General features: G+C 33.6%; 1 protein-coding gene across 1 annotated transcript in view; it reads right to left on the reverse strand.

The window, feature by feature from the left end:
* Positions 1-730: 730 nt before the first annotated feature.
* The window catches only part of Mettl25 (methyltransferase like 25), a 192,182-nt gene continuing 176,317 nt past the window's right edge, over positions 731-16,595 (reverse strand). The window contains exon 12 of the mRNA XM_058571807.1: positions 731-924. Within this exon, the coding sequence (XP_058427790.1) occupies positions 853-924 (72 nt within the window). The 3' untranslated portion in view covers positions 731-852. The remainder of the gene's footprint in view (positions 925-16,595) is intronic.

Below are 16,595 nucleotides of genomic sequence, written 5' to 3' on the forward strand. Positions count from 1 at the left end.
ATTAATCCTAATCATTTTAATATCAAACCATGATTTAGGATGTCACTCAAATGTATGCTTCTGCTTAGAATGAAAATTCAAACAATATTTACTTTTCTCCATGATGATAGCTTTCTCAAAAAAGGAGATTCCTCTGTTCTCTCTTCATATCCTCTCTTTTAACAAGGCAGTTACCTACCTGGTCAAAGAGTTATAAAGTTCTTTGGACAATGTGGAGGCTTTTTACTTAACCACTGATAATTATATGCTCATGAGTTTTTGTTTACCATTGGCAAATGTTTTTGGTTACTGAGAATGTGTGATTGTCACAAAAGACCCTGACCTTTATCTACATTTGAATTAAACATAGCCAAAGATCAACCAAATACAGAGAAATTAGACTATCCCTAAAAACACCTAGCCCATGTCACAGAGAGTTTTTCTCACACATCATGAGTATACACTATCATGGTGCCAAAGATTAATTTTCAAATACTCTTAGAGTATTTGAACCTCTTATTTAAACCAAGTGACCAGACAATTGCATTATCAAGATATGAGCCTGCTAAAATTCCAATGCATGATTATAGGTATTTTTGTTATTTATGTAAATAAAACTGGAAAACTGACATAGAAGCACTGGTGGGGCCTATGGATTGGCTAAATTGAAATTCCTTCTGACGCCCAAAGAGCAGGCAAAAACTCAACATATTTCTCAGATTATATTATAGTGTGAGTTCCTGATACTTACCAACTGGATGCTCTCATGCAAGCTCTGAAGGAAACTGTATCCTGAGAGAAGAGAAGCAGGTTGTGAGGAAGCTATTTTGAAAGCATCAATCAAGGCAGAGGTGGCTGGTTCTGGGCCCAGCATCAATAATTAGGTTCCTCAATTAGCAGATAACATGCTGCCTTCATAGTGCTGCTGAAGTGAAGACAGATTTCCTGATGAAAAATGAAAAGAGAAAACTTAGTCACTCACAGTAATTTGGGAGGAGGTGATTGAGGACAATTTTGTCGAGACCAAGAAAAAATAATTTTTAAAAATGTTTTTGAATACTGTCTCATATCCATTATTACTGATCAATTTTGAGGCTTTAAAATACTATGTATCCCTATTCATTTGCTAATGAGGAGTTTGGATGGGCTATTTGTGGTTTTGTACAATGGAGGCTCATGGTTTAACCACTGGAAGGTGCTTTATATCTGTGTTCTGCTGGTCCTTCTGTGTTCAGTACAGGAGTGTATATAGTGTGCACAGATAAAGTTGTGACCAATCAACCCAATTTGCCTAGGACTGTTGCAGTTTTAAAACTGAAAAACCTACATTCAAAGAAAACCTTTGGTCCTAGACCAATAAGGATGGCTGGTCACTATTAGTGGATCCCTTCTATTTTCCCTTTTCCTTACACTAACAGCTTTTATATATTGGAAATCCACCACAGCTAAGTTTTTCTCTAGCTACTAGTCATTTCAGAGAGCAAACACCTACCAGTGTTGTCTCTAGCAGGCCTTATTCCTTTGAGCCATGATCTTTTCTTCTTTTCCCAGAGGACCACACATCCCAGCCCAGATTAACTGCCTGGTTCTTCCTTGGGGCACAAATGGCAGAAAATATTCCCCTAATGCAGAAATAACTGAAGACAGGCATAGAACTTACTTTTGGTATCATGGCAACCAGTGCTGGCTGTTTTTGAGCTTCTTGTTAGTAATGAAAGTTATTTTGCATATGATTACTTGTTAACTGGGCTAGAAACTTCTAGCTCCCTGGAAGCTTTGCTTTCTTATAGATTATTTCCCCCTCAGAAACCTTTATAATAAAAAGGGATTGGCAGATGCCACACAAATAATAGGAATACCTGCCACTGTCCTTTTCAAATAGTTGAGAGTGTCCTTGCATCCTAAGCCTAAATTACTTTAGGCTATTTCTTATTCCTTTGACTGCTAAACGACAGAGAACAAAAAATGTACCCAAATATTGTTTTTCTTCCGTTTAACAGCTTACTCTCCATCCTATTCAGGTATATGCATCACAGTGACAACTAAAAATTGTTGGGGTTATTTGGTGATGTCTCACCCACTCTCATCTTTGACAAAGAAAAATAGTTACTGGCCTTGATAATTTGTAATTCATCCTTAATTTATGTATGCAGTTTTATTTTCAATTACTCTCCCTTTAAGCATTTTAAAGAGATAATGTCATCGATTTAAAAATAAAACACTGATCACCATTTCCTTCTCTGTTGACCCTGTTGCCACCAAAGGAATACTCTCTTTACTCTTGCTGGTACACATCCCTCAACTCAGGTAGTTGCTGTTAGAAGTGCCATTGCCACCACTATTAAGATTAAGATCACTCCAATGTCTCTAACTTCTACACTTACCTCCACATTGTTCAATAATGAGATGGGTTAGGATGTGCCTGACCCTGTATTGAGCACTTTACAATGATTGTCTCATTGAAATCTTCACCACAATTCAGTGAGTAACTCTTATTTCTGTTTCCTAGGTGAGACACGAGAAAATAAATAACTGTCCTAAATGACAAAGAAAGTAAGTGGCACGTATTGACGTGAATGCAGGTACTTTTGACTTTAAAACTCACACTGCTATGTGTAAAAACTCTTTAATGTCGCCGTGCCCAGGAAAACTGTCCTTGGTGATTTCAATGTACATTGATATCCATTCATTTGTGGCACTGATTTTCTATATTGTTCATATAAGTGGTGATGGTATGTCACTAAGTGGCATGCACATATATTTTCATTCAGTGAGATAAGAGGCAAATTTCCCTGCCTCTTTGCCAATGATAAGCACATAGTTAAAATTTAATAACTAACTTAAATAGACTTAATTATTTAATTTCATGGGTTTTTTTAATTGAAGTAAGCAAATTATTTCCAATATTATCTTTCTTATTTCATTTTATTATTTTTTAATTTTTGGTACTGGGGGCATGTGCCACCACCCCCGGTGGCCAATTCTTTTTAATATCTTTTATTTGTTCTTTTAGTTATATAAGACAGTAGAATATATTTTGACATATCATACATATGTGAGTATAACTTTCCATTTTTGTGGTTCTGCGTGTCCAATGTTATCTTGAATTAAAAAAGTTAAAGGATTGGCTTCAGAATCATTTATTTGACACTGTTGTACTGTAATTAATATAAAATGTTGTGGGCTTAGTAAAACAATAATGGATATAATAACATTATAGGATAAAATTTTATGCAAAATATAAATATAAAAATAAATATAAATCTCAAGGCATGTAACCATAAAATATTAGAGATATATGACCTTCTGAAAGATGTCAGAATCTTCAGAATCAATTTCATTGGATTTTTAAGTATGATTTTGAAACATGATATTCCTGCCATCATCTCTATAACTCCATTCCTGCTCAAGCATTGCATGATTTTCCCAGTGTACTTCTCTCCTTCAAATACTAGGCCCTAACATGGTCATCCTCAGAAAAATTGTATCATTGTCTTAGCAAACAAACTCAGTTGAAGTTCTCTCTGCATAAAGATTCTTCAAACTGACTCTGCTAAACACTTGTGAAGTGTCTATGTATGGCATTTAATTAATTCCAGGAATATGGAGCCGACAATCTAGAAAGGAAGACAGGTATGTAATAATAGCATGAAATGAGAGGGGAGGCAGTATTGTTTTACTGACTAGGCACTCTGGGAACAGAACAAAGGGACTATGTGCTTTTTAGAGGGGAGCATGAAATACTTTGATGCTTGAAAATATGCGTTGGTGTCAAAATATAAAAAAATCAACCTTGAGAGCTGGGATTGTGGCTCAGTGGTAGAGCGCTACCCTAGCACATGTGAAGCCCTGGGTTCAATCCTCAGCACCACATAAAAATAAATAAAATAAAGGTTTAAAAAAATTTAAAAAAAAGAAAAATCAACTTTTAAATTAAATATTTACTTTATTTGAATAACATTCCATTGTCAATACCACTCATTGATACAAGTTGATAGTATTGTGAATGATTCTGTCCCGAGTTTAAATGCTTGTCCTCATATATACTAGTAATGTATCCTTGGGTACGTAATTTAGACATTTTTTCCTGTTGGTACAATGTGGATAATCATAACATCACTAAGATGGTTGTGACAATTACATGTGTATAAAATGTTCTGATCATGCTAGTAAGTCAATGATCCAAAAATTTAGCTATTAGTAATATATTAATTTTCCAGGATGTACATTTAAGTGTTAGACATAATGTAGGGTGGGGTCTACAAATGTAAGAACTCCCAGATCCTTGATGGCCTTAGAAAGTCTCTTGGAAGTCCTAGAGATACATATCTTTGGAAGAAGAAGGCTATGATATGAGTTCTGCTTGAATAGTCAGAAGAGGACTCAAAGGAAAATGATCCAGCAGAGTCTTAATCTTTTCCCATTTTACTTCTTTGATACTTGTGTGATTACTTGTTTCCAGGTCAGAGGAATAAACCTGGAGATAAAACACTGGATGAACTGCAGCTTTTCTCATTTTTTTTTTAATTGGGATACATTGCCTTTCTGTCATGTTTTGGACTTGTGCCTGGCTATTTTAAGTTTTCCCCAGGCCTTCTTTCCCTGTTAGGCCTTTGCTTTGCTAGTTTTTTCTGAGAATGAAGGTTAATAGCATTTTTTCCTTCTATTTGAAAATAATGAATTTTTATTCAGGCATAAAGAAAATGAAATTATGTCATTTGCAGGAAAATGAATGGAACCCAAGAGCATTTGTTAAACAAAATAAGCCAAACTCAGAAGGTCAAGTGTTGTATGTTTTCTCTCACATGTGTAAGCTAGAGAGGAAAAAAGGAAAAGAAAGCAGGTGGTCGGGGTGGCAGGGATCTAATAAAAATCAAAGGAGATGAGTAAAGAAAAGAAACAAGCAGGGCAGGGGAGTTGGGGAGGGAGGAGGAAAGTGTTGGGGAGGAGAGTGATATTGGCCAAGTTATATTGTTACATTTTGTGCGTGTATGAATATGTAACATAAATCATTATGTACAACTGTAATGCACCAATAAAAAAGGGGGGAAAGAAAAAAAATAATAAACTTAAACATTTTATCTCTAATATTCATGCATTTATTTCAACAATTCAGTAAAATGAATTGGAAAACTTCATGTAGGATAAAATAGATGAGCTAATAATTTACCTAGAGAAAGCTAAATTACTGTAAAAATTTAATTTTATTTTCTCCTGTTTCAGGAAAGGCACAAGGTTACTCTGTGACATTAAATCTTAAGTGATTCTTAACATTTGAAAGTATTTTCATAAAAGTATATTGTATTTAGTGTTTCTCTTTAATAGCAATGTGAAATCCTGACAGCTTGAAACAAACTGTATCAACCAACATTTTGGTCGTCTGTAAATATTAAGAAATATCATTTATGTGCTCTTTTGCTTATGCTAAAGACCAAAGACTTTTCTATATGATTCACTGAAAGTAGATTTTTATTTCTAGAACCCGAATGTAATTATAAAATATGTTAAGTCCAGACAGACTCTTGCATGTGAAAATATCCCCATGAAATGAGAGTCCCAGCTTTGAAAAAGCTCATTTGACATTGAATTTGACCATAGAGAAAGGAAAAGTTATTTTCCTTTGTAATTAATCTATTATGGGAAAAGATTTCAGCAGAAAGTTTATGCAATATTTGTTCAATATTATGTAAGATATAAAATGTTTTGCAAATAAAAATTTTGGAGTGAAGCAATATTAATTTTAGTTCCATTTTTGGTCCTATTTCTTATTGAGTTTCCCAATAACTCTAAGTATGTTTCCCCATTTATAAAATTAAGTTGACAATTCTCACTTCACAGTTTTAATGTAAAAATTAGAGGAGAAATATTATGAAGCAATTTTATTCTTGAAACAGAAAGGGGTATATACATATTTCCCCCTCCTCTCTAAAGTGTAATTCTAAATTTTTCTTGTAATCCAGAAAGATCAACTACTCATTGACTATCAAATGTAATTTACTTTAGTTAGTTGTCGTGTTCTACACAGCCAAACTTAAGGTACTGGCAAGGGGCAATGGGGGATTAGAAAAGAAAGACTCACACATGCAGATATGAAGATAAAGTAGCTGGGATCAGGTAGAGGGCTGCTCTCTGATGGAGAAGCAGATCTGAAAAGTTATGACAGTAATCTTTATTTATATATGTCCCATTATCAGGTTAAAGACTATGTAAGCATTATTCTTTGTGCTCAGGAAGGTTACAGAACTAGAAATATCTACAAAGCTTTTCTACAGTTGCAATATGCAATGTTAGGAGCTTTGTGTAGCCCTTAAGAGAAGCCCATTGTTTAAAGTTACTGTTAAGTGAGCAGGCTCAGGAGTAGTAGAGCTGGTGAAATACTGTGGTTGTCTTGCATGAGAATTCCTCTATCCCTGGGATCTATGTGCCTGAGATTAAGGTTGAAGCTGATAAGAGTCTTGCACAGAGCCTCCTTGGACAGGGCATTACCATAGTAGCTAGGCACCCTATTCCCTTGCACAGGAACATTCCCAGGCAGCAGGTGCACCACAGCCATGAAGTCATCAGACACCCCCAATATCATTCACTACTCTTTCATTGTCTGTCACCACTCTCCACAGTTGGTGATAAAGAGATGATATAAATGCAAGACCTTGAACGCCATTTTCTCCCTTTCCAAAAGCCATCCTGCTCAGGTCAAAAGAAGACAAGACCATGCTAATACATGTATGTGCTTTACTACCCTGAGACTAACCCTAAACTACAATGCAGTAGTCTCATGGTGAGCATAATTGGACCATATAGGTTCTTTTCATATTCCAGAGGCAAGCTTAATGCTTCCTTTGCTTTTATTTTTTTCCCTCTTAACATCTGTGCAAATCTTACTTTTCCTTTAGCACTCATTAAATTGTGGGGAAAGTTCTAAACAAGGATACAAAGGGAATGCTTTCCTATTCCTGAAGAAAGTTTTATTAGCAGAACCCTCCCACTCCTTGTTAGGCCTTAACTCGTTTATTTCCCCATGGGGCTTTGGTACAAAGAACTGAGCATGGATAGATTAGTCAGTTCCTACCTTCCACTCTTCCTTTTGGGAGCTGGCTACATGCAGGAAGCATATATTCTCTAATGTTATTCCATTCCATGAGATTTGTAGGAGCTGGTTCTAGTGGAAAGCTCAAAGTTGTTCAGTGTCTTTTGGGGTCCCATATTAATTTTAGGATAGTACTTTTTTCTATTTATGTAAAGAATGTCACTGGGAATTTGATAGGAATTGCATTGAATCTGTATATCACTTTGGATAGTGTGAATATTTTAACAATATTGATTATTTTGGCCCATGACCATGAAATGTCTTTCCATTTATGTCTTTTTAAAATTTCTTCTGTGTTTTGTAATTATCAGTATACAAGTATTTCTTTCTTTCTTTTGGTTGAGCTTATTCCAAATATATTCTTGTTTTTATTACTGTGAATGGGCTTCTTTCCTTAATTTACTTTTTGGATTATTTACTGTTAATATTTTAAATTACAACTGAATTTTGCATGTAGTTTTCTATCCTGCTAACTTGATGAACTTCTCTATTAGTTTTAGCAGGTTTTTCCCTAGAATATTTAGGATTTTCTACATATATATGTATGTTCTTTGCAATTGACATAATTTTACTTATTCTTTTCTAATTTGAATGCCTTTGATTTCTCTTCTTTAATTGTTCAAGCCAGGAGTTTCAATACTATGTTAAGAATAGTAAGAATCAGCAATCTTGCCTTGTTTTTGATCATAGAGGAAAATGTTTCAATTTTTCCCAAATATTCATGACTTTAACTGTGAGCTTTTCACATATGGATTTTTTTTTGTAATGAGGTAAATTCCCTCTATGTTATTTTGCCAGTTTTTTTTTAAATCATGAGTGAATATCAAATTTTGTCAAATGCTTTTTTCTGTATGTATTGAGGTGATATTTTTTTCATTCTGTTAATGTGGTGTATCATATTGATTAGCATTTGTTGAATAATACTTTCATACCAGAGATAAATTCCAGTTGTTCACAGAGCATGATCATTTTAATACCTTCTTGTTAGTATTTTGAGTATTTTTGCATCTGTGTTCATCAGAGATTGGCTTGTAGTTTCCTTGTACTTTTGTCTGGCTTTGTTATTGAGGTTATGATAATCTCATGAAATGAGTTAGGAAACATTCCATTTTCTATATTTTTGGAAGAGTTTAATAAGAATTGGCATTAATTTTTCTTTGAATTTTGGTAGAATTCTCCAGTGAAGTCCTCACTCCTGGGCTTTTCTTTGTTGGGAAGTTTTCTGTTCTAATGAAATCTTCTTCAATAATGGTCTCTACAGACTTTCTGTTCCTTCTTGATTCAATTTTGGTAGATTGTATGTTTCTAGGAATTTATCCATTTTTTCCTAGGCTAATCCAATTTGTTGTCATTAATTGTTCTTAACCGTGCTGTATGATTCCTTTTATTTCTGAGATATCTGTTGCAATATTGCATCTTTCATTTGATTTTATTTATTTTCTTGGTTTAGCTAAGGTTTATATTCCATTTAATTTATTTCTGCTTTAATCTTTATGATTTCTTTCTTTCTTCTAACTTTGGGTTTAGCTCTTTTCCTAATTCCTTCAGGTGTGAAATTAAGTTTTAAAAAATCTTCTTTTTTAGTGTAGGCATTTATTATTATAATTTTTTCTTACTACTGCTTTATTCTTATCCCATAAGTTTGGATATGTTGTGTTTTAATTTTTATTTTGGTTAAAATATTTTTAAAATTCTCTTTTGTTTTTGTTTTTGATTGTTCAGGAATGTGTTATTTAGTTTCCATGTGCTTGTGAATTTTCTTTCTCTGTTATTGATTTCTAGTTTCATTCCACTGTGTTCAGAAAAAATACTTGGAATGATTTTGATTATCTTAAGGTTTTTCAAGCTTGTCTTGTGATATAACATGTGGTCTATCCTGGAGAATGTTTCATGCACACTTGGGAATAATGTGCATTCTTCTGATGCCAATTGAGAAGTTCTGTATATGACTGTTAGGTCTATAACATTATTCAAGTCAACTGTTTTTCATTTTCTGTCTGGATGTCCTATCAATTGGTGAGTTATTAAATTATCCTATTATTATTGATTTCACCTTCCAGATCTATAAACATTTCCTTTATGTATTTAGTACTCTGATGTTGGATGCAGTTGTAATTGTTTTATCTTCTGGTTAAACTGATTCATTTACCATTATATTATGGTAAATTATATTATTATATACCTTCTTTGTTTTAGAGAGAATTTTTTATGTAAAGTCTATTTTGTAAGTATGGTCATCTCTGGTATTTTTTATGGACTTTTTCCCCCTAATTTTTGGATGCCATTTGGTTGGAATTTTTTTCTATTCCTTTCATTTACAGCCTACATGTGTCCTTAAATATAATCTGAGTCTTTCGTATACAGCATATTGCTGGATCTTACCTTTTCTTATTCACTCAACCACTTTATGCCTTCTGATTGAGGAGTTTAATCCATTTATTTAAATTATTCATAGATGAAGAGCTACTATTGCCATTTTTTAAATTATTTTATGACAGTTTGGAGTTATTTTGTTCTTCCTTTCTTCTGTTATCTTTTTAAAAATTATTTGATGATTTTTTTGGAATGATTTGTTTTGATTTTTTCTTATGTTTTGTGAATCAATTATGATTTTTCTTTGTAGATACCTTGAAGATTGCTTAAAATATCTTGTAGTTATTACCATCTGTTTTAAATTGATCACAATTTATTTCAATTACACACATATAAAAAGTATATTTTACTCACTCTAGCACATGCTATGTATTCTTGTAGTCATAATTTTCTCCTTTTTATACCTTATATCCATAAGCAAATATTTATCTCTTAATTATTATATTTGGGCGAAAAATAATATACATACCACTATTATGTCCATTTGTCATATATTTACCTTTAGTGGTGAGATTTATGTTAATATATGTTTTCACATTGCTATTTTGTGTGCTTTTGTTTCAGTTTGCATTAAGTATTTTTGTAAGGTAGGTCTAGTAATGATGAATTCCCTCAGTGTTTACAGTTTTTGAGTGGAAAACACTATTTTGTGTGTGTGTGTGTGTGTGTGTGTGTGTGGTGCTGAGTATTAGAACCCAGGGTCTTGTGCATACAAGGCAAGCACTCTACCCACTGAGCTATGTCCCCAGCCATCTACTTAATTTTTAAAGAACAGTGTTTCTGGATACGGTATTATAAGAAGGTTCCTTGCTCCTTCTCCTTTTCCTTCCTTCCTTCTTCTCCCCCTTCTCCTCCTCCCCCTCCTCATCGTCTTCTTCCTTTTAGTACTTTGAATGTGTCATTTCACCTTCTCCTGTCCTGTGGGGTTTCTGGAAAGAAATATATTGATAGTCTAATGGGTGCTCCTTTATGTAATGACAAGTTGTTTTTCTCTTAATCCTTTCAAAATCTTCTCTTGGTCTTTGACTTTTAATAATTATAATATGTCTTAGTGTAGACCTCTTCAACTTATTTGAGGATCTTTGGGATTCCTCCCCTAAATTTGGGATCTTTTGGTCATTGTATATATAAATGAGCTGTATTCTCCTTTCTTTGACTCTTCTTCTGAATATTCTATTATTGGTTCACTCGAAGGTGCTTCACAGATTTTCTTCATTCTTTGTATTCTTTTTTGTTTTTTCTTGTCTGACTGAATAATTTCAAATAAGTTATTCTCAAGTTTACTGCTCCTTTTCTCTGCTTGATTGAATCTGATCTTGAACTTCTTTATTTTTCCATTGTATTGTTCATCTACAGAATTTATTTGATTCTTTCTTCTTATTTCTATCATCTTGTTGAACCTCTGATTTTGTTAATGTATTGTTTTCCTGATTTAGCTGAGTGGTTTATCTGTATTTTTTTGCTGTCTATTGAGACTTTATTTTTTTTAACATTGTGTTAGTTTTTTTTTAATTAGTTCTTTTCATTTGTACATGACAGTAGAATCTACTTTGATGTAATTATACAAGCATGGCATATATCTTATTTTAACTAGGACCACATTCTTGTGGACATATATGTGGTGAGATTCACTATGGTGTATTCATATTTGACATAGGAAAATTATGTCAGATTTATCTCACTGTCTTTCCTTTTCCTATCTTCCCTCCCTTCCCTTCATTTCCCTTTTTCTAATCTGCTGAATTTCTATTTCCCATCACTACCCTCAATCAGCTGAAGGTGAAATTAGGAAAACCATCCCATTCACAATAGCCTCAAACAAACAAACAAACAAAAACCTTGGGAATCAATGTAATAAATGAGTTGAAGGGAATCAATGCAACAAAAGAAGGACCTCTACAGTGAAAACTATAGAACACTAAAGAAAGAAATTGAGGGAGACTTCGAAGATGAAAAGGCCTCCCATGATATTGAATAGGTAGAATTAATATTGTCAAAATGGCCATACTACCAAATGCACTACAGAGATTCAATGCAATCACCATCAAAATTTCAATGATGTTCTTTATTGAGACTCTGTAAAACATCACTTTTAATTCTTTGGGAATTCATAGATCTCCATTTCTTTAGAATTGATTACTGAAAATTTATTGTGTTTCTGTGGTCACATAGTGTTTCCTTAATATTTCATGTTCCTTGGAAACCTTGCATTGATTTTTAATCATTTGAAAGTACTGTCACTTCTTCCTGATTTTAACATACTGAATTTGGTAGGAAAATTCTTTATCTTGAATTTGGTCCTAACAGTGCTAGGTGGGTCAGATATATGAACATGCTAGGCAAGTGCTCTTCTACTGAGCTATATTCCCAACCTTCTCTATTTTTTTCTTTATAAAGGGATTTATAAAATCATTTAAGCTTTGTTTTGATCAACTTTTGTGTTTCTATGACCCATAGACATGAAAAGAACTATGTAAAGGAGGAAAAGTTTTGGGGGGCTCATAGTTTCAGAAGTTTTAGTCCATAGATGGCCAGCTTCATTGCTGTTTGCCCAAATTGAGTCAGAACATCACAGCAGAAGGGTGTGAAGAAGGAAAGAATATTAGAATATGACAATCAGGAATCAAAGAACTCTCTTCACCAGGGATAAAATATAAACCGCAAAGTCATGCTCCCAAAGACCTACATCCCTCCAGACAGGCCCTATCATATAGTTACCTACCTATAGTTACCTCCCAGTTAATCTGTATCAGTGGGTTATTCCATTGAATAGGTTAAATGTCTCATAACCCAATTATTTTACCTCTGAACATTCTTACATTGTCTCACACATGAGTTTTTTTTGGGTACCACATATCCAAACCATAACAAGCTTCAAACATAAAACCTGATTTATGCCCCAAGTTGATTGATAAAATAAAAGGGAATAGAGGTTTCTCTTAAAAAGTGGTATGTCATCTTTTCATGGTAAAGCAGAGAAACAACTCAAAGAAATGACTAAGGGTATTTTTACTAAGGGTCTTGGTCCTAGGATTTTCTGATTGTAGGAGTAAGTTTTACTCTGAATATCAAGGAGAAAGCAGAATAGTTTGAAAAATATTGTCCAGTTTTACTATCAGAAGATGATCAGCATAAGGACAAGAACAAAGAAAAATTAACATGGAGGAAACTAAAGAAAGATGAATAGAAAAATGATTGAAGGGATAGAGGTAGAGTAAATACAAAGGAGAAAGATCTAGTTCTAAGTTCTTAAAATGTGTTTTTGATTTTTGAATTGATGCTTTATAGATATACATATAGTTGGAATTCCCTGTGGTATGTTCATGTATGTGCATAGCATGATTTGTTCAATTTCACTCAGAAATTCTTTTTCCATCCTTCCTCTATCCCCCTCAATTCCTTTTCTCTACTACACTGATCCCCCTTCAATTTTTGTGTTATATCCCTCTTTTGTCCCTTATTTTGTTCTAGCTTCCCCATATGAAAGAAAACATCTAAGCCTTGGCTTTCTAAATCCAGATCACTTCACTTAGCAAGATATTCTCTAGTTCTATACATTTACCAGCAAATGCAATAATTTAATCTTTTCCATATGGTTGAGGGATACTGCTTTATGTATAAAAATCACTTTTTCTTTATCCAGTCACCTGATGATGGGCACATGAGCTGGTTCCATAACTTGGATGTTTTGAATTGCACTGCTATAAACATTGATGTGCTTGTATCACTGTAGTATGTTGATTTTATTTCTTTCGGATAAATACCAAAGAGTGGGATAGCTGGGTCATATGATAGTTCCATTTCAAGACGTTTGTGGAATCAATATACAGCTTTCCAAAGTGGCTGTACTAATTTGCAGTCCCTCTAATGATATATGAGTGTACCTTTCCCATCCACATACTCACCAGCATTTATTTATATTTTGATGACTACCATTCTAACTTGAATGAGATGAAATCCCAATGTAATTTTGATTTTCATTGTTCTGATTGCTAGGGGTGTTCATTTACCATTTGTATTTCTTCTTTTGAGAAGTGTCTGTTCAATTCTTTTGCTTATTAAAAAAACAATAAATAAAAAGAAGAAAGACCACTAGAATAGAGGAAGTGGAACAAGGAGAGGGAGAACAGGAGGAAAAGAAAAAGCACTAAGGATTGAAATGGAACAGATTATATTCCATGCATGTATGATCTGTCAGAATAAACTCCATTATTATGTATAACTACAAGAATGCACTAACAAAAACATTAAAATGTATTTTGGAGATGGTGCTGATTCAAAAAGTGTCCTGAAATAAACATCCTTGGAAGGGATAGATATATATCAGGAAAATTCAGCATTGCAGGAAACCCTGTTACAGTCATAATTGGTATGCATAAAAGACTTTTCTAGAAATCATCCTTTAATGATTACGACAACTGTTCCAAGTGGTAAAACAAATTGGACTGGTCTTCAAGAGGAAAACCAGAAGATCATCATAAAATATTCAAAGAATTACTTAGGATCAAAGTGAAATGAAACTCTTAACTGTATAGGGGAAGCAACCACTATTGCTTTTGTCTTGGGGAAAACTGACTAAGAAATTTATGGAATTCAGATTCCAAGAGAAGTTGCTACAAATAAACTAAAAGAAAGCTGGGCAGGAAAATAACAAATGACTTCCCAGCCTTAGCCTGATGTTGGTCTTATAGGAGAATTCTTTCTGGGTGAAAATATCTAATTCATAGAGGTAGAGAAGATTTATTAGAAAACTAGTTGTGTTAGCAGGCCCAGATGTCATTCTTTTCCTATTTCTCATTATGAAAGATCCCACCTGCACCAAATGTATGAAGAACTGTTAGAAAAATAAATGTCTTTCCAGAAAGCGAGTAAAAATAAAACAAAATCTTGAGATCTTATAAATAGGGGAACTAATTTTTTGTTGGTTAGAGGAGGGAAAGTATCCATTTAAGAGGCAAACTCGGCTTTCTGGAAAGAACTGAGAGATAACTGAGACAGAATTAGAGGAGTGTTTGTAGCAGGATATTAAAAATGTCTTTGAAACACATAACAAGTTATGCATCTACCTTAAACTGGCCCTCTCTAATACAAAATACAGAAGACTAAAAAGAAGTTTCAGGTTTTGAATCTGTTGAGGGAAACTTTGCTGAAACAAATGTGGAAATGGAGGAGTAATCTTCCTAGGAGACAGGTTTCTTTGAATGAAGTAATTCCACAGTAAGAGGGATTATCAAAGGCTTCTATAGCAAGACCGAAAGTATGGGGACCTAACATAATTGAGACTATGTCACTAGGTACAGCTTACACTCAATTCAACATTGGTAGAGCAGGAACATAGGATCAATGAGGAAATGTAAATTATGACGTATTTCAAATACAGAAATGACACCACAATTCAAGATCTGATAACCAGGTTTTCATCACAGGAAATTTCAAAACTTTACAAAAGGCAGTGATGTCAAAACTGTCACTCTCTGACCATATTTACATATAAATCTGTCTGTCACTTGTACTATAATCAGTGCCAGAATTAACCTTTTCATGAATTTTTTCAAATAAATTTTAAACTGGGTCATTAAAGAATAGACAACATTAGATTCTGAAAGTGATGAGGATAGGTATCAGAATGGTGCTGAAAGATGATGGGAAATATCTGGCAGATACTCTGAACATTCCAGACAATCAAAGAAAAATCAGGACTGATGAAGAGAAAAATCTCCATCGAGACAAAAATGATGCTACAGAGTAACATAAACTGAATGTGCTTTGTGTTCAGTGTAAATGAAATATTTTTTACATTGATTAACAAACTTTATAGAGAACTCTTGTGTAAAGCACTGATTTATATTTGTGAATTTTAAAAATGTTTTTATTTCAACATGTTTTATAATTGATACTTCTCAAGATCCTCCACATAAAATTATTGGAAGAGAAAAGTCTCAGCAGAAAGGGGATGTTAAGTCTTATATTTATGAATAAAATGATCAAGTGATTATTAAAAAAAACCTGGGTCATAGATCTTGGACAGTGACTTAGACACCCCAGTGAGGCAGGAATCCAGGTGTCCTCTGTCTTCCCTCTTTACCTCATATGTGACTGGGTTTGTGCTGTGTTTTTCATAATACTGAAGACTGAAATTTGCGGGAACTATGTAAAACCTAGAATAATAGTCTCATTTTCCAAATTTTGTGAGTCCAGAGCTATTGTTGGAATCTTGTTTGTCACATTAGCTGTCTGAATTCTTCCTTTTGAGGACCTAAGTAATTTTATCAACTATAGTGAGAAAATGTATTAGTATTGGCAACAGTCACCTTACAAACCTTCTGACTGAAACTGAGCATAGAAAGAAGATGGGATGTGTGTGTGTGTGTGTGTGTGTGTGCGTGCGTGCATGTGTGTGTGTGTGTGTGTGTGAGAGAGAGAGAGAGAGAGAGATGAATTCTGGACTTTTATTTGAATTTGAATTCATAGAGACATACATATTTGATCTTAAATTTTAGTTTATTTGAACTTTACCTTATAGATTTTGTAACTTCAACTCTTTCGCAATTTAGCTAATGAGAATAGACAATTTGATTTCTGAATTTATGTCTAAAGATTTTAGCAAAATTTAGTCTTTGAAATTTAATTTTTCCCCAGGAAATTAATAGTAGGAGAGATTTATATTGATATTCAGGTCATCTTTATGTTGTTAGCAACTTTATTTTATACAATGTGTTTTTATTTCATTGTTGAATCTTTGATTAGTTTATTGGAAAGTATGGTTTAACATCATTTGAGACAGAATTTTCTTCCCTGTGGCGAGAATGTCCTTGAGTTATTGAATTAATTTATTCTGAAAAATGTTGGAACACTGAAGGACCAAACACACACTGGATACCAGCATTCCTGGTGGTCACTCAATGGGGCAGAAGTACTCTTGAGAAAATAGTCTTTTGAGATTGATAACAGGAGTTTTTGGACAAATTCCTCCTCTGAGAGAAATAGCTACACTTTAGCTCAAACCAAATAGGTTACAAGAACAGAATTCTGAGAAATATTCCAAGGGACACACTTCTTTTCCTTTCCCCATGAATCCACCTAAGAGGAGAGACATCCTTTAATGTAACACACACAGTCACTCTCTACTCTGTTGCTAACTTTTTCAGAGTGAAAT

This window comes from Marmota monax, unplaced genomic scaffold, assembly GCF_021218885.2.
Source record: "Marmota monax isolate L192 unplaced genomic scaffold, Marmota_monax_Labrador192_F-V1.1 WCK01_AAM20220418_F8-fsc00489, whole genome shotgun sequence".
Classification (NCBI taxonomy): Eukaryota; Metazoa; Chordata; class Mammalia; order Rodentia; family Sciuridae; genus Marmota; species Marmota monax.